The 11621-nt window shown below is 43.5% G+C and overlaps 1 protein-coding gene across 1 annotated transcript in view; it reads left to right on the forward strand.

Moving 5' to 3' along the window:
- The first annotated feature begins 1916 nt into the window (after window positions 1–1916).
- smarcc2 (SWI/SNF related, matrix associated, actin dependent regulator of chromatin, subfamily c, member 2) overlaps window positions 1917–11621 on the forward strand; it is a 43875-nt gene continuing 34170 nt past the window's right edge. Inside the window, 2 exon segments of the mRNA XM_060920265.1 lie at window positions 1917–2057; window positions 5687–5806. Of these exon segments, the coding sequence (XP_060776248.1) occupies window positions 1947–2057; window positions 5687–5806 (231 nt within the window). The 5' untranslated portion in view covers window positions 1917–1946.

Raw genomic sequence — 11621 nt, forward strand, 5'->3', positions numbered from 1 at the left:
CGCACTCCAGTCTCCTGTTGGCGCATCACAGTCTCTGAAGTTTGTGATGTCCTGAATGCCCTGCCACACCTCCCGTGTGTTGTTGCTGGACAGGTGGGATTCTACGCGCAGCCTGTGGTCCACCTTGGCTTTAATTATTCCTCTTTTCAGATCAGCTCGAGCAGCTCTGTATAGAGCTCTATCACCTGACTTGAAGGCAGCATCGCGAGCCTTGAGGAGTGAGTGGACCTGGCTGGTCATCCAGGGTTTCTGGTTTGGGAAGACCCGGATGTTTTTATCCACCGTCACATTCCCGATGCAGAACTTGATATAGTCCAGCACCGTTCCTGTGAATGTCTCCAGCTTCTGGTGTTCAAATAAGTCCCAATCTGTCTGTTTAAAGCAGTCCTGTAGTTTGGAGAGTGCATTGTCAGGCCAGGTTGTGATAGTCCTTGTGGTGGGCGTGGCTCTGCGTCTGAGGGGGGTGTAGGCTGGGGAGAGCAGGAGGGAAAGATGGTCTGACTGGCCGAGGTGGGGGAGGGGTATGGCTCTGTACGCATGCTTGATGTTGGAGTAAACATGATCCAGAGTGTTCTCCCCTCTAGTAGAACACTTAACATGTTGGTAAAACTTTGGCAGTACAGTCTTCAAGTTGGCCTTATTAAAGTCTCCTGCTATTATGTGAACACCGTCAGGGTGGGCCCGCTGCTGTTTGTTAATGGTGTTCAGCAGGAGAGAGAGCGCTGTGTTTACACTGGCGTCAGGTGGAATGTACACAGCTGTGACAATCACTACAGTTAGCTCTCTCAGTAGAAAAAAAGGCCGGCATCTTATAGACATGTACTTGAGGTCTGGGGAACAGTGTTTATCTATAATTGTTCCAGTGTTACACCAATTGTCATGCACGTAAATACAGAGCCCCCCTCCTCTGCTCTTACCGGAGTTCTCATTTCTATCCCAGCTGAGCAGAGTGCGGCCTGCTAGCTGCAAGCTAGCATCGGGTATTTCCGGATGAAGCCAGGTTTCTGTGATAATTAAAACACAACAGTCCCGAACATAGCGATTTCCAGCGAGTTGTAATTCCAGGTCATCCGTTTTATGTACCAGGGATCTAGCATTGGAGAGATACAGGCTCGGTAGAGGTGGCTTGTGTGGTTGTTTTCTTAGCCTTAGCATTGCACCGGACCTGCGGCCCCACTTCTGCTTCCTCTGCCTCCTCCGTCTGCGCCGCCTCCTAGACCTGACAACAATCCATGGAGAGCCCGGTGGTCTCGTTATATCATCTGGGATGTTATGCGTGAAGAGAAAGTCGCTAGAAACAGAGAAAGTTGTTCAAAGTCTGTAAAGCTGCTTTGTGACAATGTTTATTGTTAAAAGCGCTATACAAATAAACTTGACTTGACTTGAAAATTCTGAAGGATTCACAAACTTTCAAGCACCTCTGTAAAAGTCAGATGAAAGATAATATTCAGTGCAGCGGCGCCCTCTTGTGGTGATATGCTGCAAGTTTGTCCTGAAAGTTCTAGACTGACGCTGTTTCCGTCTCTAAAATATAAATTTCACCACTTTTTTATTTTTCCTCATGTATGATGTTAACCCGTGATAACCCATATAAACATGTATAAATAATTCTAAAGCAGAAATCCAAAGAGGACTGGAGAGAGTAATGTGCACCAGGAGTTACTGTAGTTTATCAAAATAAAATAGTTTATAAAAGTATGACGCATTATTTGTGTAAATATAGATATAGTTATATAAAATTATATTTTTATTAGAGCGGGGGATGGGATTCTGGGCTCAGGGCTGCTGCTTGTTCCGCCATGTTGGCTCAAACACCGCCAGGGAGAACGGAACGTCACGATCCAAATTTGAGCCAAAATGGTCGCCGTTTCTCGTTCGAGCTGAAGGAAATCCCGCAGCTGTGCAGCAGAGGGCGCTCCGCCTCACACGTCTGGCTGGAGACAAAGATGGCGGTGCGGAAGAAAGACGGCGGGCCGAATGTGAAATATTTCGAAGCCTCTGATACCGTGTCTCAGTTCGACAATGTCCGCGTGTGGCTCGGGAAGAATTATAAAAAGGTACTGAGCGGTTTATTTGCATGTGAAACGCAGCTGTAGGTGGTGTTTGGAGGAGATGGAGTGGTGATGAGGAGAGACAGAGACACAAATCCAGCTGTTTAAATCCTCTAACCGCAGTCAGACAATAGGAGATGCAGGACTAGCCTCAGCAAAATAAAGCGTTTTATTCAGATAAAGTGGTTTAAATCTGGATTTAAACACATCACCTGCGTGCAGATCAAAATATCAGACAGTTCAGGAGATGAGATGAAGGAACACGGCGCGGTTTTCTTTTATCAGGGAGGAAAAAAACTAAACGTGGTTTAGTGCGGCACACACACGCACACGCATCCATCCAGATGTGCATCCGGTTTGATTCATATTATATCGCATTCATTTATTAATCAGCTTCAACACTTCTCTAAAAAAAAAAAGAAAGATTTTTTTTGTGTCCAGTCCAGTCCGCCCCTCCCCTTTCACCATCATCATCATCCTTAACCATGACCTACCCTCCCTCCATCCCTCCCTCCCTCCCTGCCTGACACACTAACAGAGAAAAACTATGAAATTCACAAGAGTTCTGTTTTTATTCATTGATATTTTGTGCAGGTTAAATTAGCAGGGGGTGAAAACTTTTGCAAAAGAAATCACCATACTCTAGAAGATATATTAAATATTAGGCAAATGAGTAGCATTATAAAGCTATTACATGTAAATTATATTATAATAACTAAATAATAACTCTAATAGCCAGGAACTGAGATTTTATCATGAAGCTACACAAAGATACGATACGACTCCTATGTGAAACACGCTGACAGTAGCATAATGCTCAGAATAACACTCTGAGTCGTGCCATATTATTTAAAATGCTTGAATAACAAATTTAATGTCACATTGCAGCCCTTTTTAATATATACATACTCACTGGCCACTTTAATAGGAACGTGTTGTTGGTTCTAAGCCCCCTGTTCTTGGCTGCAGGAGTGGAACCCAATGTGTTCTTCTGCTGTTTCATGCTGAGATGCTTTCCTGCTCACCACGGTTGTAAAGAGTGATTATATGAGTTACTATATCCTTCCTGGCAAAAAAGCTTGAACCAATCTGTCCATTTCCCTCTGACCCTCTCTTATCAACAAGGCGTTTGTTTCCACCCACAGAACTGTCGCTCACTCACTCAGTGTTTTTTGTTTTCTGCACCATTCTGTGTAAACTCTAGAGACTGTTGTGTGTGAAAACCCCAGGAGATCAGCAGCTTCTGAAATACTCAAACCAGTCCATCTGGATCAAACCAACACCCAGACCACAGTGAGAGAAAGTCACACTGTGAGATCACAGTGTTTCCCGTTCTGATGTTTGAACATTGTGAACATTAACTGAAGCTCCTGATTTGTATCTGTGGGATTTGATGCATCGTGCTGCTGTCGAGGGATCGGCTGATTACAGAACTGCATTATATATAATATATATCTCACATAAGACCAAACGCTGACTGATGCTTTTCCAGAAATTTGTCCTGGACTTGTGTTGATCACTCTTTGGTCTTCATGATGCTGTGTGTTTCGGTTCTCTAACACACACTGGGTCCTTCGGGAACAGGTGGATTTATACTGAGGTCACATGACACTTTAGTTACTCACACGTCAACTCCATTCAACTCATGATTGGACTTCTGATGTAAACTGAACCAGAACTAATTTAGGGGTTTCACAGTAATGGGGTGTCTGCGTACTCAAACCATCACAACATGAAAAGTTTATAATAATCCCAGTTGTCCATTTCAGTTACGCTGTAACACAACACAGTGTGGAAAAGTTCACAGGGTGAAAACTTGTGCGTGGTTCTGTACAGACATCACGAATTCCACAACCTCATCTATAGTTAAATCTGTAGTTAGATGTAATGTTGTGGAACATCTGAGAGACAAGTAACTTCCTGTTCTCACTTATGTTATGGCTGTGATAAATTGCCGTTCCCTCACAGTCGCTCTCTCTCACCAGAACTACCTGTGCTCACCTTCTGACCAATCAGATTTCAGCATTCAGTCACGGTGTGTATTGTATATAGTTTGTACACTTCTAGAAATCAGGGTTCCTTCGGGGTTACTCGTGTAGTTAAGGGTCATGTCAACACACACCACTCACACCGTCAACACCAACTAAATCCTCACTTCATTAAAGTCATATTTACTGTAAATCAGTCAACGTGGACACATTAGTTGGTTAAATCTATACAAGAGTGAACAGTTCACTGCTTTCAGGAAACAAATTCATCATAAATTCAACACCACTAACGTTAGCTGGTTAGCATGTTGCGAACAAAACACTTTCATGGAGGTGTCCATGTTTTTGTGTCCACAATTATTAATACTTTTAAAACTTTCCTTTTATGTGAAAGCCTGCGTAAGATGTTCTGTACAGTGAAGCTGTCACTATGGAGCTTTATAAGATTGGATTAAAAATATCGTCCGTTTATTTCGTAATCAACCATATTCACTGTGAAAGAGTTGGAAGAACAAACCCTCAGTGAGTCAGTTCAGAAAAATTCATTCTGTATATCGCTTTAACCTACACACAGAACACACACACACACACACACAAGAGTGTGTAGCGCTGCACAGTGAGCGTGTATGTGGTGGTGATGACAGTTTTTGATTTTCTCTGTGAATTATCTTTAATTTGACTGTAATGTTGCTGATTGTAGCTGAAAGAGTGGAAGAAGCTCTGAGAAATGATCCCTCAGTGAAAGTGTAGATACACTGAAAACTCCTAATTCATTAAAACTGAAAGTCAAAAAGTTGTGACTTTTAAATCTACTCAAGTATTAAAAAATAAAAACAAAATTTTTGGCAAATGAAATTAAGAAGAATGATGATTTTTTTTCTCTATTGATGAATGTGATTCTATTCGTTGAACTGAATAAAATGTAAATATAACTTTAAACTGTAATGTAATTAATAAAATGTAAATAAATTGGCACCCATTCTATCAATGTGTAGAATACCATCATTGGCTGGATGAGAGGAAACCGCTGAGATTTGTAACGAGTACTGAAAAGGTTTAAATAAAAATGTAAGGAGTGAAAAGAATGTTTTTCCTCTGAGAAATATCACTGAGTAAATCTCTTCGCTTTCAGTTGTGATGAAGTAAACTCCTGAGTGCAACAACAGAAAGGTGTTCACCTGTCAAAGTCCATGTTCTCTGAGTGGGAGGGGCATCCTGTCTCTCCCCTGTCAATTACAGGGACACGAGTTAATCATGGGCGTCTGTGATCATGTATGTAGAAGAGGGCAAACACCCCGCCCTGGGATGCAGCATGAACAGCAGTGTGAAAAGATGCAGGTGGCTTCAGGTGCCGCCAAACTGAACTGAAAGTTTGGAAAAAAGTTCTTCCACTAGGGGGCAAAACAGCAGGAAATTCAGCTACTGATAAAAAGTGCTAATGATGTAATTCATCACAAACAACAAAAACGTGTATAATCACTTTAATATGGTGTTCCTGTTAGTGACATCATAACGCTGGAGTAAAATATCAGAATTTGCTGTTACTGCGGTTTAATAAACAGTGTAATGATATCATGTATAATCTCCTGATGAGTAGACTAATGTGTGTGTGTGTGTGTGTGTGTGTGTGTGTGTGTGTGTGTGTAGTATATCCAGGCGGAGCCTCCCACGAATAAATCTTTGTCCAGTTTGGTGGTTCAGCTGCTACAGTTTCAGGAAGAAGTTTTCGGTCGACACGTCAGCAACCCCCCTCTCACCAAACTACCGGTACACACACACACACACACACACACTCCTCTCACCATACTACTGGTACACACACACACACACACACACACACACACACACCCTCCTCTCACCATACTACTGGTACACACACACACACACACACACACACACACACACACACACACACACTCCTCTCACCATACTACTGGTACACACACACACACACACACACACACACACCCTCCTCTCACCATACTACTGGTACACACACACACACACACACCCTCCTCTCACCATACTACTGGTACACACACACACACACACACACACACACACACACACACACACACACACACCCTCCTCTCACCATACTACTGGTACACACACACACCCTCCTCTCACCATACTACTGGTACACACACACACACACACACACACACACACACACACACACACACACTCCTCTCACCATACTACTGGTACACACACACACACCCTCCTCTCACCAAACTACCAGTACACACACACCCCCTCCTCTCACCAAACTACCAGTACACACACACCCCCTCCTCTCACCAAACTACCAGTACACACACACACACCCTCCTCTCACCATACTACTGGTACACACACACACCCTCCTCTCACCATACTACTGGTACACACACACACACACACACACACACACACACACACACACTCCTCTCACCATACTACTGGTACACACACACACACCCTCCTCTCACCAAACTACCAGTACACACACACCCTCCTCTCCCCAAACTACCAGTACACCCACACACACCCTCATCTCATCAAATTACCAGTACACACACAGAAACACACACACCTCTCACCAAACTACTGGTACACACACACACCCCTCTCATCAAACTACTGGTACATACACACACACACACACACACGTCCTCCTCTCACCAAACCACGGTACACACACACACACCATTCTCTCATGAAACTACCAGTACACACTGTTACAATGTCCACCTTGAAAGAAATAATATGGACACTACAACAAATACCAAAGACACGCTTTAGGGGGAAAAAGCTTTTGTTTTACTTCAAAGATGGCTCCACATTAACAAGAAGCAAAAACCCCTAAAGAAAAAGGACCAGGTGACTAACAACAGAGCATACAGGAAAAAGTAAAAGAAAACCTCAATTTATCTGACTAGATTTTAGAGTATACCCTCGCTCGCGAGTCATCACCGCACAGGCGCCGTGATGCAAAGAAAAATGTGGTCTTCCGGTCCACTACCTTACCTGCTCTCACTAACTGATCTAATAACGTGAGGAAAGTAGTCACCTGGGACGGAACGAAAAATACAAAGTAACAAGACTAACAAAAATAGAACTAACAACACTAAAGCAATAATTAACACGATAAACAATATTAGAAAAGGTGCGAAACGTGTGTGCCGGCGTCTGCCCAAACGAACGACCAGAGAGAGAGAGCCCCCCGCCATCTTGACAAGGGCGGCCTTAAATAGGGGCTTGGCTGCAGCAGACCAATAGGAAAGCCGATCATGAAAAGTCAGGATAGGCCACCTGGAAACAATAAGAGCGCAGCACAAGCCAATGGCAAAAGCATTACAAGGCATTGACAAACATAACAAATCCACGTAACACCCCCACCCATAAAGAAATAAACTGGGGAGATAAATCAAACCCCCATAACATCAATAACAAATAAACAAGACATATAATCAAATACAGAGAATAAATGAAAAGAAAACCATACCAATATCCAGCCCAACTTTACCACAGTTAAACTGGAAAAAAAAAAAAATACAATTCCACAGTTTATTTGCATTAAAACAAGTGTAAAAAAAAACAGTCAAAGAGTGTACAAAGCGCAAATACTAAACACTTATGCACGAGACAGTGCATCTGCCACAACATTATCGCGCCCACGAATATGTCTAATGGTGATATTAAACCCTTGGAGCGCGAGGCACCAGCGCATTAGCCGTTGGTTATGATTGCGCATTCGGTCCAAAAATGTTAGCGGGTTATGGTCAGTGTAAACCACAACTGGTTGTACTGCACCGCCAACATAGACCTCAAAATGCTGAAGAGCTAACACGAGCGCAAGCGCCTCCTTCTCAATAGTGGAATACGCGCGTTGGTGGCAGTTAAACTTGCGCGAAAAAAAACAAACTGGATGTTCCACACCATCCTCACCACATTCTCTAGGCAGAACTCTAGGCAGAATGCCCTCAACATAGATTTTAACGTTTGATGGAAACGTTCAAGTAACCCTTGAGTCTGAGGGTGATACGCACTGGATGTAATGTGCTGAATGCCGAGTTGTGTCATGGCCTGTCTAAACATGTGTGACGTAAAATTGGAACCCTGGTCGGTCTGTACGATCTTAGGTAGACCAAAAAGGGAGAAAAACATCACTAGCGCTTTAATGATGGTGGACGCAGATATTTTCCCCAATGGTATGGCCTCAGGAAAATGAGTTAGGGTGCACATGATTGTCAGGAGATAAACTTTGCCGGTCTTTGTTCGAGGCAACTCTCCCACACAATCCACCACGACATGTTCAAATGGCTCAGACATGACAGGAATAGGCTGTAACGGAGTAGGTGGTATCATTTGATTAGGCTTACCCGTGACTTGACAGACGTGACATGTTCTACAAAAAGCTGCCACATCACGCTTAAGACCAGGCCAAAAAAAATGGCGCAAAATTCTATCAGCAGTCTTGTTAATGCCTAAATGGCCTGAAAAATGGTTATCATGGGCTAAACGTAACACTTCGTTACGAAATGGTGTAGGCACAACTATCTGCATCAAAACACGCCAGTCATCTTTAACTGAAGCCATTAGTGGTCTCCATTTACGCATCAGAACTCCATCTCGCAAAAAATAGCCCTGGGGCATAAACTCAATGTCTTTTTCGGACACGGCTTCAAAAAATAAAGGCGAGAAGGAGTGATCATTCTTCTGGTGAAGAATAAGTTGTTCACGGCTCAGAGAGGAATGCGAAAGACTAGGAAGCATCGAAAGTGGAGGCGTCTTTTTCAATTCATCCCTACCACCAGACAAAGGACGAGCAATAAATGTGTCAGAGAGCTCAATTATTTCGTCCCTACCTGCTTTCACAGAGGTCTCGGCCTTTTTAGCCAAAGCACGCGTAACAACATTGGCATGGAAAACCTCAGGGTAATCCATGCATAACTGGTCAGGACTTTCAGCTTCAACAAAGTTTGTTACGACAGGTCTAGGAAAAACAATTCCTCCCATAATGTCATTACCAAGCAAAACATGCACATCATTAACAGGGAGAGAAGGGCGCACCCCCATTTTAAACTCACCGGAAATTAAATTGGAAATGAGCAAAACCCTATGAAGGGGAACAGAAGAAAAACCCATTTCAAAACCTTGTACAAGGACATTTTCACCAGTGTAAGACCTGTTATCAAAATTCAAAACGCTCTCCAAAACAAAACTCTGAGAGGCAGCGGTATCTCGTAAAACTTTCACAGGTACGTGCAGCCCCTGCGCACCCGGCAAAGAGACAACCGCCTCCGTAATAAACGGAGCGAAAACCTGACTACTACTCTCGTCTTTCCGAGACGTCGGAGGAAGCGAAGAGATGCAATTAACCCCAGCTTTAGAAGTTGGAGGATTATTGACGCGCTTCAATTTAAAGCAGTTAGCAACTATGTGCCCTGGCTTTTTACAATATCCGCAAAAGTGATTTCTCACACAAGTCACTCTACGACCATCAGTACTACCAGCAACAGATTGAACAGTATCGGCTACGGCATCTTTTAGTTTGTTTTTAGTGGACACGTACGGTGGATTAGCAGAAAAGGCGCTCGCATCTTTATGGGCCAACGTATACTCGTCTGCTTTAACAGCAGCATCGGCGGGCTTCAGAACTTTCTGTTCACCCAAGTGAGTTGCAACACACTTAGGTAGACAGTTTTTGAAATCCTCGATAAGGATTAAGTCACGGAGACCTTCAAAAGTTTTAACATCCTGCGAGCTAAGCCAACGATCAAACAGAATTTCTTTTTCTCTAAGGAACTCAACATAAGAAAGCGCATCTAGTTTTTGATAAGAGCGAAATTTGTGTCGATATGCCTCAGGCACAAGTGAATATACACGCAACACTGCCGATTTCACCTTATCATAATCAGCAGCATCTTCAAGTGAAAGCGCAGAATACGCCTGTTGAGCCTTTCCTTTAAAGATACTCTGCAAAGTAATAGGCCATACCGTACGCGGCCACTTCATCACCGTCGCCACTCGTTCAAAGTGCGCAAAAAACTTGTCCACCTCTTCTTCATTGAAGGGGGGAACAAGTCTGATGTTTCGAGTAACATCAAAGCGGTCAGAAGGAACATTCATACCCGATTCGAGAGCTCTCATTTCTAGCTCTTTTACACGGAGGGACTGATTAAATTCTATTTCCTTCATTTTAAGTTCATGCTCTCTCTTCTCCCGTTCTCGAACAAGAAGGCGGTCTGCTTCGAGCTGGGACCTCTCACGTTCCCACTCTAACTCCTTCTCTCTTAACTCCAAACAACGGAGCTCAAGTTCAGCTTTAGACGGAGTAGTGGACAAAGCAGGTTTTACAGGGGATTCAGAAAAAGGAGGCTTAGCGGCCCCTGAATCATCCTCCAAAACTCCACAAGCGAGCAACGACTCACTCACCAATTGAAGCAAATCTGCTTTCAACGAACAACCACTGACATCAATTTTATAATGCCCCGCAACCAAAATAAGCTGGTTGCGTGTGGCGCCAAATAAGGCGTCTAAATTTGGAGAGACAACAAAATCCTCCAAACTAAACATCACGACGAAAAAGAGAAAAGGAGGCAACAGACAAAAAAATTCATCTAAGCGCACAAGCGACAAAAAAAAAAATAACGCCAGAGCAGACCTCGGCACACACAAAAAAAAAACGCACCAAACGAATGTTGCTAAATTAATTATGAATAAGATTTTGACTATTCAAACCCCCCCCCCAAAAAAAACCTAGTGGAACGCTCCCGGACGAGCCACCCTTTTGTTACAATGTCCACCTTGAAAGAAATAATATGGACACTACAACAAATACCAAAGACACGCTTTAGGGGGAAAAAGCTTTTGTTTTACTTCAAAGATGGCTCCACATTAACAAGAAGCAAAAACCCCTAAAGAAAAAGGACCAGGTGACTAACAGAGCATACAGGAAAAAGTAAAAGAAAACCTCAATTTATCTGACTAGATTTTAGAGTATACCCTCGCTCGCGAGTCATCACCGCACAGGCGCCGTGATGCAAAGAAAAATGTGGTCTTCCGGTCCACTACCTTACCTGCTCTCACTAACTGATCTAATAACGTGAGGAAAGTAGTCACCTGGGACGGAACGAAAAATACAAAGTAACAAGACTAACAAAAATAGAACTAACAACACTAAAGCAATAATTAACACGATAAACAATATTAGAAAAGGTGCGAAACGTGTGTGCCGGCGTCTGCCCAAACGAACGACCAGAGAGAGAGAGCCCCCCGCCATCTTGACAAGGGCGGCCTTAAATAGGGGCTTGGCTGCAGCAGACCAATAGGAAAGCCGATCATGAAAAGTCAGGATAGGCCACCTGGAAACAATAAGAGCGCAGCACAAGCCAATGGCAAAAGCATTACAAGGCATTGACAAACATAACAAATCCACGTAACACACACACACACCCTCCTCTCACAAAACTACTGGTACACATACACACACACCTCTCACCAAACTACCGGTACACACACACCCTCCTCTCACAAAACTACTGGTATACACACACACACACACCTCTCACCAAACTACCAGTGCACACACACA

This window comes from Neoarius graeffei, chromosome 4 (assembly GCF_027579695.1).
Source record: "Neoarius graeffei isolate fNeoGra1 chromosome 4, fNeoGra1.pri, whole genome shotgun sequence".
In the NCBI taxonomy this organism is placed as follows: Eukaryota; Metazoa; Chordata; class Actinopteri; order Siluriformes; family Ariidae; genus Neoarius; species Neoarius graeffei.